The sequence below is a fragment of the Dermacentor variabilis genome, chromosome 8 (assembly GCF_050947875.1).
Source record: "Dermacentor variabilis isolate Ectoservices chromosome 8, ASM5094787v1, whole genome shotgun sequence".
NCBI classification, from domain to species: Eukaryota; Metazoa; Arthropoda; class Arachnida; order Ixodida; family Ixodidae; genus Dermacentor; species Dermacentor variabilis.
This window is the reverse complement of record NC_134575.1, coordinates 145,780,376-145,803,810: the sequence shown is the minus strand read 5'-3', so window position 1 is coordinate 145,803,810 and position 23,435 is coordinate 145,780,376. Positions and strand designations below refer to the sequence as shown.

The following is a 23,435-nucleotide window of genomic DNA, read 5'->3' as shown; positions in this document are numbered from 1 at the left end:
CACTTCCTGTCCTTGCGCATGCGAGATTGGGCCGCCATCATCGGCTCACTGTCACCTGCTTTCACTCGCATAAACAGCGTAGGTTGTGCATGGACGATGTTACCATGAGACGAACCCACTATGTATGCATCACAAAGAAAACCAGTAGCAGCTGCCAGAGGAGGTCAACCCAGTGTGCATCCACCTACTTTCCTCCTCTGCAATGTTAGCCTCATTTCTCCATCCCCACTTCACTTGTGGTGAAGAGGAAGACGAAGAAGGCGCTCTTGTGTCGGCTGTACGCGCGATCAGCATTCGTCTACTGCCAGTGCGACTAGACTGTGCCTAGTGCCTTATAATAAATCATCTTATTACATTTGGTGGAGGTGCGGGGTACGCCGGGGTACTTGACGCGCTACGCCGAGACTGCCGCACTCCCGGCAGCCTCTGCGCACGAAGTTGCGTTCTTCATCTTGCGGAACTTTGTTCTTCGACATGGCGCACCACGCGACCTGCTCAGCGACAGGAGACGTGTCTTCTTGTCCAAAGTCATCCAAGCCCTTCTCGCTGCATGCAGCATCGTTCACCGCAAGTCTGCAGCCTACCACCCGCAAACGAACGGCTTGACAGAGAGGTTCAACCGCACACTCGGTGATATGTTGGCTATGTACGTCGCCTCGGATCACAGTAACTGGGACACTGTTTTGCCGTTCGTCACGTATGCCTATAATACGGCCACACAAGCTACCACTGGCTTTTCGCCCCTTTTTTCTGCTGTATGGACGAGAGCCCTCGTGTACTATGGACACAATGCTCCCATACCAACCCGACGCTTCCGAATGCATGCCTGTGTCTGAAGCCGCCAAATACGCCGAGGACTGTAGGCACTTAGGAATGTAGGACTGTAGGCACTGTAGGCACCTCGCGCGAACCCTTACGACCGCTGCTCAAGGTCGTCAAAAGCTGCGGCGTGGCAGTGGCGCGCTTACACCAGTTTTCCTGACTGGTTCCCTTGTTTGGTTGTGGGTCCCGCCTCACAGCCCTGGCCTTTCGACCAAACTCCTTGCACGCTATGATGGTCCTTACCGCGTCATAGACCGTACTTCCGCTGTCACCTATGTTGTAGAACCTGTGACACCTTCACCTGACCATAGGCATCGCGGGCGTGACACGGTTCATGTCAACCGACTTAAGCCATACTATGACCCCCTCATCCTACCTACGCCATAAGTCGCCAGGATGGCTCCTCTTCTCTCCCGGGGGCCATTGTGGTGAAGAGGAAGACGAAGAAGGCGCTCTTGTATCGGCTGTGCGCGCGATCAGCGTTCGTCTACTGCCAGTGCGACTATACTGTGCCTAGTGCCTTATAATAAATCATCTTATTACACACTAAACATTACCTACACATTCCTCTAGGTAGTGGTACGTTGCCGCGTGAGCGCGCTCCTTCATACTTTCCCCAGCGCACACTTTTCTTCACCTCCAGGCGTCTTACTCATTTGCTTGCTTTGTGGCCTCACACGTCTACGGCTGATTTGAAGAGCTGGCCAGTTACGCTTCCACGTAAAGCAAGTTAGTGCATGTGTCATGTTTTCCATTATATCTTCCTACCAACATAACAAAATGGCTTAATAAGTAGAGCTGCTTGCTTAACAAGATGCCAATTTGAGCATGATAAGGCAGCCAAGAAATTATACTATAACAGTAAAGCCCACACTGGAGCAATTTTCATTCTCTCAAGTTTCCAGAACACACTGCACATACTGTATTTACTCCCATAATGATCACAATTTTCTGTCACAAAAATTGATGCAAATTCAGGGGTGCGATCATTACGCGAGTTAAATTTCCCGGGAAAAGGAAACATTTTTTTTTCATCCCGCATTTGCTGCAGGATGACAATAGGTTAACGAATAGGCAGCTGCCTCTGCAACAGTGCAGGACACCAAAACAAAAATGGCAGCTGGTGAAGCAAGCTGAACGCGCCGAACGCGATTTTTTTCTTCTTCTCGTGAGTACATTACGCGCATTGAAACAGTTTCTTCGGTATCAGTAATAAATAATATTGTTACTATCGGCAAGCTTGCGGCAATAACGTAGCCATGACCACTTTGAGGGGACATAAACAGAGATGGACGCGCTTAGCTTCCAGTGACACAAACCCATGGCGGGCACGCTAAGAAAACTGCTGCATTTGTCTTCACTATTATCTTAATATGGCACGCTACCGCTATGGGTGGGCGAATATCTTAGCTGTGTTACAAGCGTCGACGTATGAATAGGGTACACTTCTAACATATCAGTGTAAACGTGGCTACTATCGTTGCCACTCGCGATTTGTTGCGTGCCCACGAGTGCAGACGAGAAGAATCGAAAAGCGCCTTTTTTATTGTTGTTGACCACAACCATTATAAAGCCTACAAATAATAAAGCCAAGGCAAGTTTGGTTGTGCCTTTTTTTTTTACATGGAAGTATGGAAAGTGATAAAAGGAATGAAATGGAGCAGCTGCTTAAGAATGTTCGGTGCGTGCAGACCGCTTGGTATGTCTTGAAGAGTTTTTCGCGTAGCATTCGACAGATGGTAAACGCAATCATCATTAGCTAGACTTGGCACACGACATATCGCTGTGGCAAGTTCGGGGTGTGATCATTACACGGGAAAGGAAAAAAGTCGAATTTTGACGACAAAATTCAGGGGTGCGATCTATACGCGAGTGCAATCATTATGCAAGTAAATACAGTATTTCCTCAAGCCACCAGCCAAGTTTCACGTGATGTGCATCAGGTGCGCATCTTCAAGCCTCCATGCCGGTAGGTAAAAAATGAATCACAACTTCAACAAGCTAATTTATTACCGTCCCTTATGTACACTACACTCGGCAATGCTGTCATGATGTCTTTGAAGTCTCGGCAGGTCCACCAGCGTCACAATTTTGCATTGATTCAGCAGATACTTTTGAACCTGCTTCGGCACCAGATTCACTCTTATCGTATGTTGAGTTTTCATCCTCAGCGACGCCTTCAAACTCTTCCTGCGGGTGATTAGCAGTCAACAATGACTTGCTAGGCGCCCTCAACATGAAAACCACCGGGATCTCTTTGAGTTTGGCATTGTGAACCTGCAATATCCTGAGCCACGACAGGAGAGAGTCCCTAGTGGAAGTACCAGTTGCAGCCATGGCGAGGATGATACCATCCGTCTGTTCGTGAACTGTGGATGGCTTCACCAGATCTGAGGTTGGCTTCTCCCCAAGAACAGTGATGGGGATGTTGGACACATCTGAAAAGAAGCAAAAGGAGCACGAACCAAATTGCCTGAGCTCAGATGTCTCGAAAAAGAAAAAGACCAGGGTAAACCGTACACACAAGGACACAAACAAGACAGCAGAGGAATGCACAGTGTATCCATCAACATGTAATCCAAACAATCTGACTTCCTATGCACAGCTGAGCTTCCTTCGCGTACCCAAAGCCCCACACCCGGTTCGCATTTCGTACTTTTTTTTTTGCATTCTCTCGTATACCTTTTTGCATTCTTTTGTATGCCTGTGGTTTGCATCCCCTAGCTGCAGATGAGCAAAAGCTAACAACTCCCTAATGTCTGCCTATGAACATAAGCTTAAAAGTGAAAGGTAACATGTTCCAAGTCACTAGCGCTCAAACAAGCGATGCCTCTAGAACCAACGTTAGGCCTACGGTGACAACATGCAGTCAGACAATGGTGTCAGTGCTAAAAATCATCACTACAAACAGCCATAAACGCAGCATGCACTGCAGCCTTAAAGTGGCCATATGACCAGGCCAGTGGAACATGCTGCTGGCATCGGTAGAGCTGGTGCAGAACACAGAAACGTGTTGCTTATCCTCTTGAGACCCGAAAACAGCTAAAAACACAATCGTTTTTAACCCCACAAAGCCCAAGGTATTGGCCGGGAATAGTTGGTTCCCAGAAATTTTTAACCAATGCGGACTTGTAGGCTGTGTTTATTCAGTTGCCCTGGTGTAGCTCTGGAAGCACTACAATCTACCGCAGGCTTTGACTGACATGACAATCACATGTTGGACTTCAATTGTGTTGCACAATGCTCTCTCCTAACTTTTTTCCTTCCACCATGCTGGTCAGAGTGCATGTAAAAATTAGCTGCAAAGCAGCGAAAGGACGTTTAATTTGTGACCAACACTCCTTTGTCACCAAATGCACACAAAGCTGAGATGTGGTGCAAGCCTGGTGGTGGTGCCTGGGTCACTCATCCGCAATGATCTCCACAGAGCTGCGTACGCATATGGGCCAAAGCCCATGTCAGCAGCAAAGCGCCTTAGCTGCCGACACAAAGCAGGGTCGCATAAACGCGATCGAGCCCACACGGCCACTAGCGCTGCGCAGCATGCGTCGACCGTGGAAAAAAATCTACTCAGTTTCTTTGAAATAGGGTCGCCAACCAATAAATTCAGACACTGATAATTTGGATACACTTTATTATTCAGACAGCCATGCGACACCGCCACTAGCCCCATAGGCAGCCAAAATTTAGAAACCTTACAGCGTGTTCTGTTGTAAGGTTTATTGTAAGGTTATATGTAAGATTAGCGTGCTGTCATGCTTATTCAGACTCTGACTGTACAACCGTGTGCTAATTGGGTCACTAAGTTGAGCAGAAATAGCAATATTTTCATTTCAGTACGTCACTGGCATGGTTGTAGGCCATGTTGCAGGTGCCTCCTTGACGCCGAAACTAGCAAAGCCTAGTTGATCTTGTAGTCGCCAATGAGAAGTGGGAGCATGCCTTTACCGCACTTTCGCCTATCTGTAGTGATAGCATGAACACGGTCTAGATGAGGGCTGTGATTTTGTAGGGATTCATTCCACTTGATTTTACGCCATTCTCATCATCCATTACTCATGGCCAGCTCATATCGTTGATAATGTGCACAGCGAATCACTCTGACCACTGATGAAGTGCCAGAAGTGTGAAAAAGAACAGCATAAGAGGCACTGCTAGAAAACAGTAGCCCAGAAATGTTTAAGCCTAAGGCAAGCATATGTGCAAGCAGCAACTGTTGACAAACTTGGGCCGTTTTCTGGGACAATAGCTTTTGAAGATAATTTTGATTTTCCTATATGTTATGACTAGCACGAGACATACCAGCGGGCAGTGCTAGCGTTTCGGCACAGTGAATAAGATAGCGTGCTTGGTAATGTGTAAAGAAAGCCGTCGCACGTAGACACTGACGCATCTTGCGCTAGTTAGGCAAAATTGAAGATATCTCCGAAAATGATGATACGAGAATACGGTGTTACGTATCAGCACCACAAAAGGCCCCACCCCACCATTACCCGACAGCCTGAACTAAGGATGAAGGGGGGGGGGGGGGGAGGGACAATCCAATGCAACCGAACAACGAAGGCGACCTGGGATTAGCGGTTTATTAGACATTTGCCACGAGTCAAACCACCAACCATCCATCAGCGTCTATCTAGAGGTCAACGCAGCATGGACACCAACTCTAGACGGGTCCACAAAAGCCACAGCCTGAACTAAAGATGAAAGGGGGGGGGGGGGGGGGGCATCCAATGCTACCGAATAATGACGGCGACCTTGGATTCGCAGGTAGCTGTTCTGCCACTTATTCCATACTATCAGGCTTCGGAGGCGGGGTTACTGCGGAGTGTTGCGAGCATGGCCGTGGTATTGCAACGGATTCAACGATTGTGATTTGCTGCTGGACAGTCCTCAGATTCCCTAGTCGACTTGCCTAGGGAAGACAATGGTATTAAAAGCAGAGACTTTTCAAGCAGTGGGACAGAGGGTCCTGATATGAACTCAGATGTTTAACTTGCTCCTGCATGGAGTGGGCTTCATCAACTGGAGCCGAGTGACTAAACCAATAAACCCTTTTTCCTTCATTCCTACAACCTGATGTAGCCATCGATGGATTTGGTGCATTCTGTGCCCAAATGCCACCCTAAGCCGACAACGCCAAGCCTTTTGCAGTCACTTGTGGAAAAAAGTCACTTATTTTTAGACGAATCCAGGATTTTGGACTCACGAATATTCATACTTGTTTGCAGTCCCCGTGGAGTCTGAATTATCGGTTGGCGACTGTACTTTAATGTGGCTCTGAACCACATTTTATGGAAAAGGTGAAACACATTTGAAGTTAAAATAGGCTATTTCAAAAATAATTTTCCGCAACAAGGGCTTCTATGCGTTCAACATCAGAGGAGTTATTGGCAACCAAACACCCTCTTCGCTGTGCTCCCGTTCTTTGTTCAATGCCTTGCACTGCGAAGGCTACGGCAAAGCGGATTGTGCCCACAACGCTCTGCCTTCTATATGTCACCGTGGTGCACAGTTCAAATTTGCTTCTGGATGTTAATGTAGACACCACAATTTCTGATTTTGGTACCTACAATGTGCCAAAGCTAAGCCAAATGCTGTTGCCTCAGCAAGCCACAGTGCGCTTAGCCAGCGGACTCGTGGCGGCACACTATGGCGGCCACGGAGCTATGCTATGTAAAAGACCACAGCTACATGCACCTGTAGTGCATATGCACAGCGTCTGCTTTGTGCCTGACAGGGCTTGAGTGTGCACTTGTGCTCATAAGCTCCCGTCTGGCCGTGCTACATGGTGCGGACTCGCTTTGTCCCTCACCAGTTTGATTGGCGCATAGGAGCCACATCCAACTTGTGCATTGTTCAAGCACCTTCAATTAGGCTGCCAAGGCGTCTAACCAGGAGCGGCCAGGAGTGAGTGCGCAGTGCAAGCGTGCGTGTAGTCTAACCTAAAGTTTTGCATGGTTCGAGACTAGTCGAGCATTCAACACTAGTCAAAATTAGTGAGACCTACCGGCTACGACAGCGATAAGCAGGGTGGCAACAGTTTAATTTCTATGTGGGCGGCCACGGCCGAGCGTATGTGAGCAGACGATAGTCAGCTTCTTAAGGAAGCACGTGATTATTGTTGAAATTCAAAGGCACAGTTTCACTTACTTCAGCCTGTTTATTGAACTTCGTCAATAAATATACACAGTAACAGTAGGAAGAAGCACACTGATCCAAACACCTTTCTTGATTGACATGAGCTACGGGCCAATAGCAGCCGTGTATGGGAATCCACTTTATTACGAAATAAATCGTCCAGAAAAGAATGAGGAGTAGGCTTCTGTTGAAAAGAGAATGGTTGAGAGAAAGGTGACTTCGTGCTTCACTTGCGAGCTTCCGGCACCGCGTACAACAGCAAAACTTGGCTGCGATACTCCTCACAGTGTATGCTATCCGCAGACCATGTTTTTTTACCAGGCCCGAGGAGTAGTTCAGGACCCCTTTAAAGATTTTTAATGCCACAGGGGCCGTCGTTGCAGCACGTAAACTCAATGTCAACTGAAACGTAAGTAGGAGGACAGCCTCTGAGTTTAGCGTGTCATAGGCACCAAAAATGGTAGTAGCATCTACATAAATATCCAAAACCAAATTTAAACTGTGCGCCACCATAACATTCAGAGGCTGGAGTGTTGCCAGCACCACCCTGCTCTGCCATAGCCTTCACAGCGCAAGCTGCTGAAGAAGTAGCGGAAGCACTGCAGAGGGGATGAAGGATGACCTCTGATTGCCAATAACACAACTGCTGCAGAATGCATTCGAGATGAGCAAAGCGAGAACAAGGTAAAAGCGGGAGCCAATGTTTCGACAAGTGGACTTGTCTTTTTCAAAGGAAGTCCACTTGTCGAAACATTGGCTCCCGCTTTTACCTTGTTCTCGCTTTACTCATCGTCTTGAATTTCCATCTCCTGCCTTTCCTGCGTTTTCCAAGAACGCATTCAAATACCTTTTATTGCAAAATATTTCTAACAATGTGTCCTTTCACGTGAAACACTTTTTCAACTTGGATGAAAAGTATTGTTGGACCTCTTTAACACATGCATTATGAGTTTCGGAACATAGAAAGAGCCATGAAAATGCCTAAATAATCCAATGGCAAAATGAATTTCGTTTTTTTTTTTACAGTTGAATCATTACCAAGAATTTGTTTTCAGAGCTTCACTATACATTGCATTACATTGAACACCTACTTGAAATTTTGTGATGGTCATTACATTGACATTTATTTTTCAATTACCTCATTTTTATGTTTCGTTATGTTGACAATCTGTCTTTTTCATGGCGTGACGACACATGTGCCGCGTCCTAGCGGATTAGTCGTGAAACGTTTTGGAAGGGTCACGCACTTCGCCACACGCCGGAAAGTCCCCCGGAAAAAAATTGAAAATTAAGTGCTCGGACGCACACCGCTGCAAACACTCGTGCCATGTACTGCATTGAAACTCCACTGGTAGCTCGACATCATTGCGGTGCTGAAAACGTGCATAGCGTAAGACTGCAACTCCACCTTAAAACAGAAAGCCGCCAGGGCTTCGTCTGAGTGGTTCAGACTGCACCGTGAGCCAGGAAGTTGCTGGCTTTCATTGATGGCTAGCAAATTTAACGAAAAACCCATGCGTTGCACTCGGGCGGCACTTAAAAACATTACGCAGTCTTCTTGCAGCGTTGGTCCTCACTTGCTGGTGGTGGCAGCGTGTTCCTGACTTCATGTACTCATCTAAAAGGCCTCACTATGTCTGCCTATTTTCAGCTGACAAGTGCAGAGCATACATTGCGTGATAACCATCGTCTCTGCAAAGTATTACATCGCTATGCGCCCTGGAAAGACCAGAAATTTCAAACTGAACGCCATTTTCCCTTCTGCTCACAGCCGCCACACTCCAAGCCGGAGTATGACCTACACATGCTAGTGTGCCTACGTACACGTGTTTGCACTGTGACGTCACTCGTGGTGACACGTGACTTTGAGAATTATCCAAGGCAACATCTGTTATTTGCGTAATATGTTGCTTAAATAGACGAATTAAAGCTTAGAGAAATAATAAAACACACAAACCGAATGTCTGCATGCTTTTGTTTTACTCACACCACAGCAAGAAAGATACACTTCCGTTTCGTCTGCTTGTTCCCATGTCGTGCAGTCGTGCGCGCTGACACCGTAACTGTAATTTTCTACCATGTTCCAGCACGGGATTATGCTCTGTGATCCACTGGTGTCTGCCTTAGTATTTGTGTAGCATTGACTTATTCAGCTAGTCAGATGTTCTCGTGCACAGTGTGCAAAATCGTGCGCTGTGCAATACAAGACAATCACAACAGCTCGTGTGAGACACTGTCAGCGGAAGTGCACCACGCCACAAAAAAGCGAGGAGAAAAAGAAAATGAAGGCGGCGCCCGTGACGTACGCATCACGCAATCTTCGAGGTCCGGTATGGGAGAATGCAAAGAAGGAATTTCGCTTGCAGAGGCTAAATAGGGCAAGTGGAGAGAGTTGTCTCGCTTGGCAGTGGAGCTTGCCTCCTGAAATCATGGGTTCACAGCAATGAAATATTTCTATCTCGGCTATTAATGAGCCGATTCGAAAAATTCTATTAATGAGCCGATTCGAAAAATTTCTGCGGCAGAACGCTCCCTAGAGGATATGTAACTTCCAGCATATAACCAAAATTTGTTATGGGCCCTGGTGCCCTTTAAAGCACGGCAGCACTGGGTCGATACGAGACCGACAAGACGCTCAGGTCAACGACTCACCGACTATTCAGTACTGTGCATGACTGAAAGCATTTTATCATACCAGGCCAACAACAATGCAATCGACGAGAGCAAGTTGCCGCACTGCGACGAGCTTTCTTGTCAACGGCATTGACAAAATCAGTGTTCCGACCATTGTTCAGCCAAACCCTGCACGATCGGCCATCGAACTAACAACACAATATAGCGACAGCGCCTTCGCTAGCATATATAATGAATCGTGCTCAAAGTGAATCAAAACATGCCTACGAAGTTGAAATGCACAAGCTTCAACCCTCTCAAGCCATGAACTTCAACTTTGAGCCAATGTTGATCCTGTTCAGCGAGGGTAAGTTGTTATGCTCACACATTTATCAATTCCAGAGATGTACTGTTCACCTCTGCATCAAACAGGAAGCAAGACACGGTGCACATTCAGTATACAGCAGCATAAACAACCGTTTCGCTCTGTTATACGAACAGTGTCAATGAAGGCATCCACGTTTTTGCAGAAGAACAACACCGCCTATAAATGAGCACCTAATTTATGCGAGCACAGTTTTCTCTAATAATGTTTTATGGCACGTGCAAACTGTAAGTATGATGAAGTTAAAGAAAAATGAGAATTAGAATTAAATTAGCAGCCCATAATATATGTATCTGGATTACAGTTGTGGTTGTTTAAGTGGTTCTCTGCCCGTACTGACTCGTCTCGGGCTGGAACAACACGGCACATATGCATAAATACTTATGTTTTGCTATGTTTAGACATCATTTCATATCAGCAATGCACCTTTTCCACAATATTTGATGCTAACAGTGATCTGTATCTGTAGTTGTTGATGTAAACATGTGCACCGCTTTGATAAATCTGACATTGAAAGCTGTGCTCGTAGACTTCTTGAATATGCGAAATGCCAAATAATGTTTAAAATAAATACAAAATGTGAGTTCCAAGTGCAGAAATCAGCGACAACAAACTCCAAAGCAGCCGTCACGGCAAACGAAACTTGGCATGCCTTTATTGGCTGCACTGTTTGCATAATACAGTAAAACCTCGTTAAACCATACCTGCTTAAACAGTAGTTTCATTTTAAAAGTAGTACAGTCAAATCCCCGACTCAGTGGCATTGAACATAATGTGTTTTGCATCTGCATAAACCGTACGAGTTTATTGCGTACGTATCGGTTAACAAGTAGTGTTCCAATTTTTCGTCGCGCAAGCACGGCAGTGCATCGTCTCCATCGGCTGGCCCGGCAGAACAACGAGCCTCAGAGATTGGAACAACGGCCTCCAAGCGCCCTGTGCGTTTGCGCGTGAAGCCACATCAACATCAACATCATTTCGGCAGCATGCTGGAGCATTGTGGCATCGTGCATGCGAGGACTCGTGTCACGCCGAAGCTCGGATAAAAAAAGACGCCAGATGCTCAGCATAGAAGAAAAATTATGGCGTTTTTTACTCGTCGATCTGGAGTGGCCGCCGAAATCTTCGAGCAAATGCTCGAGTTTCACAAATCCGAATCGGCCAGCGGTGCGCAAGACGCTCCACGGGGGATCACACAGGATGCCTGTGTACACGTGACAGAAACCTGTTCCGGAAACCATGCCTGACTTCCGCTCCGTACATGCCCACGGCAACCAAAGTCCCTGTCCCCTGTGCTTAAATCGACCGTGGCAGTCGCGGAGTCCATCATTTCCATGTCACAGCCGCAAGGATTGTGCGTGGGCAAAGTGCATAGATGGCTTCGTACAGCACCTGTGTCACCTTGTAATTGTTGTCGTCCGAGCTCTCATCGCTAAACGTGAGCTCTGCAGCAGCACCGACCGCAGCCATTTTGCGAAGCCTACTGATTTAGTTTGAAGACGGAAGTGGCGCGGGATATTTCCGCCCGAATCCGCGCCTCAGCAACGGAGCTAGTGAGAGCGATCCAGCGTGGAGCAAGTTGATCCAAAATGGCCAGTGGAAAGCGCGAACCCGCTCCAGATCGACCAGTGAAATTCGGATTCGTTGCCACGGAGCGAGAAATCCTGCTCCGAATAGACCAGTGAAAAACGCCATTAGACATTGTTCGTGCTATCGAACGTGACACGAAGATGTTGGCGCTAGCATGCGACAGGGATCTGCTTTTCACTACAGTGTGTGGCATTTGGAATGCGAAGTTGCTCGGCAGCACTGTTGTGACTCCAAAGGAATGTCGGCTACGAGGTTTGACTTTTCGCCACCGTTGCCTCTGTTGTTGCAGAAGTGTCGGCTAGCGACAGTGATGAGAAAAGCAACAGCACGGGCGATACAGGCCTGACAGTGGCAGAAGCTGCGCGCTACGTCAGCCTCATAAATGCAATCGTCGGGACAAGAACAGCACCCCGCAATAAAAAAGGCGCCCGGCGACTTCTGCAGCGCTACCGCGTGCGTCATTGGAGAATACGTAATGCCAACAAGGAATCTGCCATGTGAGTGTTTGGCGAGAAGAGAGGGCTGGCTGAAAAGCTGGCTCACAGCTTCAGTATGGTTGAGGCCGCTGTCGTCGCTGCTAGGCCGCCGCGGCATCAAACGAAAATAACACTTTTGTCGCACGAAGTGAACAAATACTGCATGTTTTTTTTTTCCCCTTTCATCGCACTCTCTCTGAGTTCCGTTTTTGACAGGTAAGTGGTGGATCTCATGCTATTTCAATGAAACAGTACTACTGTTTAGTACATACATTTTCCGAGCTCTGGCCAACTACGGTTTAGCGAGGTTTCACTGTAGCGCAACTCAGGCCTGATCACCCAGCGGTCGGCGAGTGCTACATGGCTTCCAAGAACAACATACTGCCCTGGAGAAGCCATTAACAATGATTCGCAATCCACAAAACACACAACCAACACGCACTCAACGTGGGTACAGGTACAAAAATCAAACGGCGAAAGCCTGGCACCCTTTCACAATGTCTCACGCAGCGTGTGGCAGAAGGCAGCACAGGAAAATGAGAAAGACAAATTATCCGGCCTTTGTTTACAAAGACAACTACAACGAATAGGCCATTAACATTTTAAAGTTTTCGAAGGGTGCAGATTTGGTTTAACTCTTTCCGTACCTCGCCCACTGGGCATCGTTAGCCAGCTAACGACAGTCTGTAATGTCGCCTTTTGCACCACTCACGGACACCCTACGCCATAGGACACGAAGGAGAACTACCGTATTTACTCGAATCTAGGCTGGCCTGGATTCTATGCTGACCCTTGAATGCCCAAAACTACAAAAATAAAAAGAACTTGCCTCAAATGTAGGCCAAGCAAGAAAGTGAGGACAGTGTTCACAAAATGAAAAGAGCATTTATTTAATGTGAACATGCTGAGCTCACTCTACATCATCATCGCTGCTAGACTCGTACGCTTGTGGATGTGCGCAAGCTCGTGTTCGCATGCCCATGATTGCCATACAGTCAGGCGAGGCTTACACGCGTCGAAACGCTGCACGATCACGGTGAACAGCTCCTCTCTGTTATCACGCGCTTATCTTCCTTATCGCTGTCATCGCTTCGTTGCGGCACAAACAAAAAGCGCCTCCCATTGTCCCCTCCTCAGTCGGATGTTTTTCTCATCAATGCTGAAGTCCCGCCTGGCTTGCACATTTGACGTTGCCTTTGCGGCTAGCACAACTTTTCGTTTGAAAGCAGCACTGTAGTGGTTACATTAACGCCACACTTCCCATCGATATAACAAATGTCAAAAGGATGACGTTGCTCGTGTGCTTCAGTTGGCTACTGGCGTGGCTAGTAGTGGCTGCAATACTGACTTTTCCAGATGGCATTAGCCATGCACCATACTTATCATTTTTAATTACGAACTGGTGCGTTTTTTAAAATCCTCAAATCTAAGCTGACCCTAGAGTTTGGTATATGATTAATTGAAAAAAACTATTGGCCTAATTTCAAATAAATACGGTATACTCTTGTTTTCTAAGCAATTGGCTTTTTCCCTGCCAGGCACCAATTTTTTAACGCACTCTGAAGTTTCGCTATGGTAGCTATAGTAGGATACAACTTAAAGAAACAGCAGTTGGCAACCAAGACACATGGACAACGTGGGGTTGTTACTCCGCCAGGCAATCACAGAAGCAAACAATATCGTCATCATGCAACCATTCCAAATGGCGTCGTGCTTGATACCTCCAGAGCGTCTGCTGTTCTTGAAGAGCCTTTTCATCGGCGGAAGCAATGTAGTGCAACAGACATGGACAAAGTGTATGGAGTCTGAGCATTTCACTCTTCGAAAGTTTGCGGTACAGTTCATTTCACTGCTGACCCCATTTTACTCATGAAACTTCGCTGCCAACTGAAGTGAAACTTGACAATAGTTGCAGCAAAGCAAGTGTTTTATTTCAGTTCAATAAAGTGTTATGCTTTCATTGTTCCACTATAATAGACAAATGAAAACATACAAAATTACGTGTTTATAATTTTATTTTTGTGGCTACCACCTTAGTTAAGCAACAGGGAAAATTTAAGTATGAACTGTTTGCAGCCTTGTGGAGGAACAGTGGCTGGTGGTTATGAAGGCGTGGGTGGGGCTTCACTGCAGACTGTCACCGTTTCACTATAATAGATGAATGAAAACGTACAAAATTATGTGCTTATAATTTTATTTTTGTGGTTACCACCTGATTGTATCTGACTATTAGCGGTGAGAATCTGGAGTGGCACCCTCTCGTGAGCGACATCACGACAAGGATGCCACTCGGCTGCCATGCGCGTTTGTACCATTTGTGTATGCTTGGGGTATGGGTGGCTCGAGCTGTACTTATTGAAGGATATGTCAGCTTCTTTCTGTTGCCATACTTGAATCACAGTTCCTTCTTCAAAAGCGCATGAGTAGAGAAAATTTGAGGATTGGATATCGCAAGCTATGTAGTGTTAAAGGGGCCTACTGGTTTTGCAATGCATATATACGTTGTGTCTGTCCATAAATTTTGTGTAAAAATAATGCCTACAAATATAACATGCAAAGTTGTGTCTCATGCTTCGCTACACACTTAACATTCCTTTAGTACTTAGCTATGATAGACATTTCATTTCACACGGAAGAAAAATCTTGGTATTTGGTGTGAACATATTATCCATGTTATAAAGACACTGCCCAACGAAGCTGCCATCATGATTCCTATTACACTGGCGAGTTGTTCTACTCAAATATGGCCACTTTATTATTGCGTAAAAGAATGCGTTAGGCATGCATTTCATATGAAAAAGTTAGCTGGTACTTTTACTGCTCTAAGAAACAGGCCCCCATAAAACGAATTGCTCACAGCTACTAACATGATGGCGTGTCATATGTAGAGTATTTACATATATAGTTAATTCACAAATACCACAGTGGCAATCACCTGAAAGAAAAGTTTCGTGGTTAAGATCGGGAGCCAATCAATTGCAAGTGATGAAATGCTTCATGGTGGCCCTCAGTAGCCTTTATCAACAATATGGCACATTGCTCACTTAATGGTAGCAACCGACTATCATTGTGGCGAGGCACGCATTGTTCGCGAAGCCCATCAGTAACTACAACTTCGAACTGAAACCATGAAGCAGTTTTTTTACAGCGCCAAATGCAATGCCTTAAGTATGCTCGAGGTACTACAGTGCAGATTAGGCTGCGTAGAAAAGGAAAATTCAAGCGCCTTCTTCCTCACGCTGGTTCGATCCAGCATTGTTTACTTATAGAAACAAAGTACTACTTGCTTCGTCAGTACATAAAAGAGAACCTCGCAAACCTTCATAAGGAAGACACCAGAAGCCTTGCATACTTCACTTGATTTTTGACTCTCCACCGGGGAAGTATCATACATCTTCAATATGTCCCATACTAATAATGAATGATGTTTCGGCTTCTTTCTGGCTGTAGCCATACAGCCCAAAAGGCATACTTCACTAAAAAATTTGGGCCGAGCAGCCTGTGTCAGCTCGCCAAACAGATTTGTCACGTATATTCCTCAAGCAACAAACCCCAGTAAATTGCTCAAGTAAGTTGAACGTGTAGCACGAAAAAGGGAATATATATTGGTACATTCCTTTTCGTATTCTGTAAAGAGCTGTAAACTTCAATTAGCTGTACTTCAAATTATCGCCACTTAATATAAACACGTGAAGAACAGCCTAATTTCGAGAAGCAGTTAAAGAAGCAAGTGGTGCTGGTCAAGTCTAAACTGCAGCAGTAGTTAAGTCCTCGTGTTACTGCTGAGCGTTTCTGTGAAGAAATGCAAAAATTCGATATTATACCATGAACCATATTACCATATTATAGCATACCCTTGTGGGCACAACAGCAGCAAAGAAGGCAACATGCTCAGTAACCCGCTTTGCCTTATGATACAGGTCATGACACTTCTCAGAGCTAAGCCTGCAGAGTGCAAGACCTTTCCGGAGCTGGCACGAGGCAATGACATCGTTTGGACCAGCTGGCCTCTCCCTGGCCTGCTATCATAGGCAACCTACAACCACTGCTTGATCGAGGAAACGATGTCCCCTTTCATCATAATGTCAGCATTGTTTTATCACCGAGTGACGTTGATTCCCGTGACCACTTCACAGCCTTTAAATGTACCTTTCGCACCGATTCATGGCAGTGGGCAGGCAGCAGCAAAGGAGGCAACATGCTCAGTAACCCACTTTGCCTTACGATACAGGTTAGTAGGTACCTTCCTGCTCCATGTTATTGTGATGATAACCATTTCTTGCTGCTGCTGCCTTGCCCACTATGTCTTAAAGTTCTTATTGCTCGTGTCACACCCATCCCTGCCGATCTGTCGGCTTGTGGTGATGTTGAAGCTAATCCTTATCCTCTTACGGAGAAAGAAATGCTATCCGAGTGACTTGTGGGCCAAAAGACAATGAAAGCAGTTATTCAGGACGGGCACGGCAATCAGAGAAACATTGCAGAGAAATTCAGCACACTAGCCGAACATGTTGATGCTACTGAGCCTCAGATGAACAAATTTAGCCTGTTGCCTAAGCTAGTAAAAGAAATGGAGGAGGTGCTGACTCAAATGCAATCCCAAATATCATCCTTTGAGGACAAAGTATATGATTTTGAAAATCGTACCCACAGAAATAACCATCATTTATGGCTCGTAAAAGCCAAACAAGGAAACCCCTCAGATGCTCCAAGAAAGTCACAAAGAAATTCTAGAAAATAGGTTAGGTATAACAAAGATCGCTGTTGAAAGATGTCACAGGCTTGGCCAGGTAATTGAAAACAAAGACAGCCCCGTGATCCTTAAGTTCATTGATTATGGCGGGAAGATGTCTATCTTAAAGGTTTCCTACAAGTTAAAGGGCTCTGCATTGTCCATATCTGAAGATTTTTCATTCAAGGTTCGTGAAACACACTAGAAGCTTTGGAAAAGTTCTGAAGAAGAAAGGGAGAATGGTGCTAAAGTAAAACTTCTTTACAATCAACTGAGAGTGGATGGCAACTTGTTTCATCATCATCATCATCATCATCAGCCTGGTTGCGCCCACTGCAGGGCAAAGGCCTCTCCCATGCTTCTCCAACAACCCCGGTCATGTACTAATTGTGGCCATGCCGTCCCTGCAAACTTCTTAATCTCATCCGCCCACCTAACTTTCTGCCGCCCCCTGCTACGCTTCCCTTCCCTTGGGATCCAGTCCGTAACCCTTAATGACCATCGGTTATCTTCCCTCCTCATTACATGTCCTGCCCATGCCCATTTCTTTTTCTTGATTTCAACTAAGATGTCATTAACTCGCGTTTGTTCCCTCACCCAATCTGCTCTTTTCTTATCCCTTAACGTTACACCTATCATTCTTCTTTCCATAGCTCGTTGTGTCGTCCTCAATTTGAGTAGAACCCTTTTCGTAAGCCTCCAGGTTTCTGCCCCGTAGGTGAGTACTGGTAAGACACAGCTACTATATACTTTTCTCTTGAGGGATAATGGCAACCTGCTGTTCATGATTTGGGAATGCCTGCCAAACGCACCCAGCCCATTCTTATTCTTCTGATTATTTCCATCTCAATGATCCGGATCCGCCGTCACTACCTGCCCTAAGTAGATGTATTCCCTTACGACTTCCAGTGCCTCGCTGCCTATTGTAAATTGCTGTTCTCGAGACTGTTAAGCATTACTTTAGTTTTCTGCAGATTAATTTTTAGACCCACTCTTCTGCTTTGCCTCTCCAGGTCAGTGAGCATGCATTGCAATTGGTCCCCTGAGTTACTAAGCAAGGCAATATCATCAGCGAATCGCAAGTTACTAAGGTATTCTCCATTAACTTTTATCCCTAATTCTTCCCAATCCAGGTCTCTGAATACCTCCTGTAAACACGCTGTGAAAAGCATTGGAGATATCGTATCTCCAATGTTTGGTTGGTTGGGATGAAATGAAAAATGCACGTGTTAAACTAAAGAAGAATGAAAAATGACGAAACAAGAGCAGCCCTCAAACACTAAAAATTTTAAATGTAAACTGTGGGACTGTGATTAGTAAAACTGCTGAATTGGAAGGGATCTAGTTGGCTTATGATCCTCATATTACTGTCCTAACAGAAACTTGGTTGCATGATGACTGTGAATTTGTTCCACTGGGCTACTGCGTGTACACGAATGACCGTAGTAGTAGAGGTGGTGGAGTGGCGATTCTCTTTCGACGATCGCTACAAATATTAAAAATGCCAGACATGTATAATGTTCAAAGTATATTCTGCAAAGCTTATTATGGAAAGACGAGGTATGTCATCAGGGCTATTTATTGGCCATCTACCACTTCCACTGATGTTCTTGACGAATTGAATAACTATCTTGTTGCACATGTAGAACCTGGAGATCAGATTGTTTTGGCCGGAAATTTTAATTTGCCACATATTAATTGGCCCTCTTTTTCTTTGAAACAGCCTGATGACAAAAGCGGTGAAAAAATGATCGATATCGCATTTTCTTTTGACTTGTTGCAAATTGTCAATGAATTTACCAGAATTCAGGGAACCTCTTTTTCAACGCTAAATCTTTTTTTCATAAGTGGGGCAGTTGCTGCTCAAGCTAGCTGTGATGTTCTCCCAGGAATATCTGATCATCGGGCTGTGATATTAGCTCTTTCCAATGTTGTTTTAAATAAAAAATCCAAGAGGGTCTCTTTCCCTAACTTTTCACGTGCAGATGATACTTCAATATTGGACTTGCTTTCATTTACATACGATTCTTTTTTAAGTAGTACTGCGGATATTCATGGTTTATGGAATAGATTTAAGGACCTCATAAATGAGTGTATTGAAAGATTTGTTCCACGTATTGCAAAGAAATCGAAAGGAAAGAACCCCTGGACTTCTTGGGAGACATTGCAGTTACAAAGACAACTAAATGTTTAAAAAATAAAGCACATAATTTTAATGACGTGGGTGCTCTCCAGCAGCGAATAACGGAACTTTTTTCTCAAGTCAAGACAAATGTATCAGCTGACAAGGGACGCTATTTCAGGGAACAGCTTCCCAACTTCATATTGTCGCCTCCTGAGAGGTCCTGGAGTCGGATAGCCCTAAATACTGTGACCAGTGATGTTTTTGAAATTAGTGGCGTTGTACCTAGCTACTTTTTTGGTATTTCTAATGCTTACAATGCTCATTTTAAATGAGTATTCACTAAGGATAATGGAGTCCTTGAGCGTTTTGATGTGTCGTGTCTACCTATATCTGATATTACGATTAGTGAGCAGGGTGTTCTTAAATTACTTTTGCAACTTGATGTAAAAAAATCTCCTGGGCTGGATGAAATACTGAATGAGTTCTTAAAACGTTACGCAGAGTGGGTTTCAAAGTATTTAACTATTCTATTCTCTAAATTTTTGAATGAGAGCTGAGTTCCAGATGACTGGGTAGCTGCCAAAGGCAAGCCCCTTCATAAGAGTGGAAGCACACATTATGTTACTAATTATCCCCCAATCTCTTTCATTCCCACTTCATGTAAAATTCTTGAACATATAATACATAAGCATATTTTGAAATTTTTAGATAAGTATAATATTTTGTCAAGTTCTGAACATGGATTCAGGAAAGGGTTTTCTACTTGCACTCAATTAGTAACTACCGTACATAATTTCGCTCAAGCTATAAATTCCAGAAAACAGATTGATGCAATGTTTATGGATTTCGCTAAAGCTTTTCATAAAGTCTTTCACAATAAACTACTCTTTAAACTAGATATAATGCTTAAAAACACTCAGCTTGTAAATTGGATTTCTGCTTATCTCTCAAATAAAAAACAGTATGTTTCCTTTAATGATCAGTGTTCTCACACAGCATCAGTCGACTCTGGTGTCTCTCAGGGCTCTGGGCTAGGGCCCCTTTTGCTTCTTTTATCAATAAATGATATAATACAAGACATACCTGTAAAAGTTAAGTTATATGCAGATGACTGCATCCTTTACTCTGAAATTGAAAGCAAGCAAGATCAAATCCATTTGAACGAAGCACTTCAAAGAGTTGTTCGTTGGTGTGATAAATGGCAAATGTCTATTCATTTTGAAAAGACCGTTTTCATGAAAATTTCTCATAAACATAGTCCTCTTCATTACACATATTCAGCTTGCAACGTCTTTCTGTCAGAAGTGGAGCACTACAAGTATCTTGGTCTTTGAATTTCACATGACCTTAGCTGGACGAAACACATAAATGCTGTAATTAGCTCACCTAACTATAAACTCTTTTATCTAAGACGAGCCCTCAAACGTTCTACTCCAGCTGTTCGCCTTACTGCGTTTAAGGCAATTGTTGAGCCAGCTTCAGATTACGCATCTATAATTTGGTACCCGTACACTCAGAAACATGTTGACCAAATTGAAAGAATGCAAAGGAGAGCAGTGAGGTTTATTTATAACAGCTTTGGGCAAACTTCTATCACATCAGTATTAGCAAAAACCAACCTCTCAATACTAATGCAAGGAAATCGTGTTTTGAGATTGAAATTTTTGTTTCAGTTAGTTAAAGGTTATTATAAGGTAGACATATCGCAGGTACTTTCTTTTTCTACGGGGTATGCCACAAGGCAGAGACACGTCTTGACCATAACTCCTTTTTCCACTCGAAATAACACTTTTAAGTATTTGTTTTTTTCTAGGACATTAACTGAATGGAATAAACTTACTAATGAAGTCGTTTCACAACCATCCTTAAACCTTTTTGCTGTACACCCACAGCAGTGACTTGTCTGGCATGTCACGCTAAGCTTTTTATATGCTCTTGTGCTTGGTTCTGATACATCATTGTGTTTACATTGGCAAATTATGTACTTCCTTCCCGTGTATTTCTTTTATTGTTAGCCGTTTGCCAATTTGCAAACACCAACAAATGTAACTCTACCCTGCTAACACCCCAACTCAGGGTTGCAGTATTTATAAATAAATAAATAAAATAAATAAATAAATAAATAAATAAACTACTGGTGGTGAGCAAACCTGTTTTAGTGGATTAAAATCAAGGTAACTGTTGTAGCATTTCTGACATACTTCTTGCACCGCAGCAGATATGGTATCATAACTGGATTATTATGTGCTACGTTATTGCGATTGCCGATCCCCGCATGAAAAACCCGCAATGGGCTGGTCTGCACTCCTTCGGCTGGTGCTGTAGCGTTGCCTTTGATAACTGTATTGTCGTCTAAGAAATAAGCTCTTTGAATAAATTTTCGCAAAATAAGACGCTGTAAAATTATATTTGAGATGACTGCCATAAGTATAAAATAGAGGGTATGAGAGCGAACAAACGAAAACACTGCATGTGCAGAAGGTTCCTGGACACCGCCCGAACTGCAGCAGATGACAGGCGTGAGTCTGTGCCCTGACGTCATGCAAGCGGCGCTCGCAGCGCCCCTGTAGTTCATTCTCGCGGCTAATAGAAGACTTCTAGGCCACCATAGTTTCATGATCGTCAAAGCAGAAAGCAAGAATGGCTGCCTCCAGGAGCAGCACTCACTTCAAAAGATAGCAGATCTCGTGATTCCGCGGCGTCTGCAATTGATTTTATCGATGGAGTGAGCAGCAGCAACTCTTAAGATGCTGCCTTTTCATCAGACTGACTCTGAGAGCAACGACAAAGCAAGCCAGCTCAAAACATTGGCAGCCGCAGCCCGGCACGCCAAACTGTAGCGTTCGCACTTAAATTTCTGTAGCGGAATATTCAATGAAAAATTTTGATTTTTTTTTCGAAGATAGTGCCTATTAGACGGCAATACACTTTATATATCTCACAATTTTTTTTGCATACTTTTCTTGGCAGACAAAAGCGTGCCTTTACAAACTTCGTTCAATTTTATCCCACAATCTTGATTCTGCCAATTTATATCTTTTTTGTTACATTTCGTTAATAAAACTTTTATGCATGAAAAGTGCATTCATTTGCTTTTTGTTTATGTATTACACAAAATATTGAGTGAAAATGTTCTTTGTGAAAAAACAAAAAAACAAATCTGGCGTAACCTGCAAGAAACAGCTATTTTCCCCATGGTAGGGAAAGAGTTAAGGGACATAGTGGAGCTGGCTTAGGATAACGCACACGAGTTTTCTTACTCTGGATGGTGTTCCTGGTGCAATGCGGATGTATCAGTAAAACTTCCACTCACAGTCATTGAGAAGTATGGGAAGTCCTATTGCGTCAAACGAGAACGTAGCTTGCGATGTGTTTACAGGCACACAAAAAGCCTTAGGTGACGGCAGCCAAGTTCTAGGAATTCCTTTCTCTGCTTGACTGAAGGATGTTGAGCAAGAATAGGAAGATTATTTTGGTCCTTGACCAGTGCACCAGCCACCTGAAGCAGGTGACTCTTCAGAACGTCAAGCTGCTGCCAGCACATATCTGCCAGCCAACACAATAATGTACCTGCAAACACTGGATGCCGGAATCATCTGGAACACCAAGTACCATTTCAAAGGGCTCCTGGTACGCTGCCTTCTTATAAAATTAAATGCAATAGCAACAACTTACAGACAGGCTTGTTGACACAGCCATGGCTTGGGACCAGACAACACCGGCAACCGTACATAGCCAACTGCTTCCACAAGTGTGGCTTTTTCAGTCTTGTGGTGGCCCCTCTAGAACCGGACGAGATGATGATCGAGGAATGGGACCATTGAATTACAAGTGCTGCCTGCAAGACTTCATCACTGACAACAACCTTGCCACTTGCTGTGTGCGCACAGTTGAGGACATTGCGGATGAAGTTGCTTCAGAGCTTGCAGTGTCCAGTGGTGATGGAAACGACAATAAAGATATGACGAGCAACCACCACCAAGAGCTGAGATGCTACATTTGCTTGACGTTTTAAGGCGTGCTATGCTTACGGACAAGGTCAGCAAGAACACCTGCGGCCATTTTTGTGCTTTTGAAAGATGTATTCTGCAAAAACTCGTAGAAAAGAAAATGCAAGAAAGACATATGAGGTTTCTTTTGCCATGAATACCACATTTACTTGCATAATGATCTCACTTTTTTTTTTCAAACAATTGACACAAAATTAGGGGCGCGATCATTACACAGGGTAAATTTCCCACAAGAAATTGGTCGCAAAAAAAATTTGGTGTCCATGGGAATGCGTCAGAATGCATTTGCTGCAGGATGGAAACAGGTCAACCAACAGGTGGCTGCCGCTGTAACAGTGCGGGACATCCAAACAAAAATGCCGGCTGGAGCTGACGGAGCAAGCCGAATGCATTTTTTTGTCTTCTTGTGAGTACATTATGTGCACTGAAACAATTCCTTCCATATCATTATTGAGCAATATTGTTAATATTGTCAAGTCTGCGGCAATAACATAGCCATGTCCACTTCGAGGGGAAAGAAACGTAGATGGGCGTGCTCAACTGC

The 23,435-nt window shown here is 44.5% G+C and overlaps 1 protein-coding gene across 1 annotated transcript in view; it reads right to left on the bottom strand.

The window, feature by feature from the left end:
• Positions 1-2,814: 2,814 nt before the first annotated feature.
• ECSIT (evolutionarily conserved signaling intermediate in Toll pathway, mitochondrial) overlaps positions 2,815-23,435 on the bottom strand; it is a 42,042-nt gene continuing 21,421 nt past the window's right edge. The window contains exon 4 of the mRNA XM_075703035.1: positions 2,815-3,260. Coding sequence (XP_075559150.1) covers positions 2,869-3,260 — 392 coding nt within the window. The 3' untranslated portion in view covers positions 2,815-2,868. The remainder of the gene's footprint in view (positions 3,261-23,435) is intronic.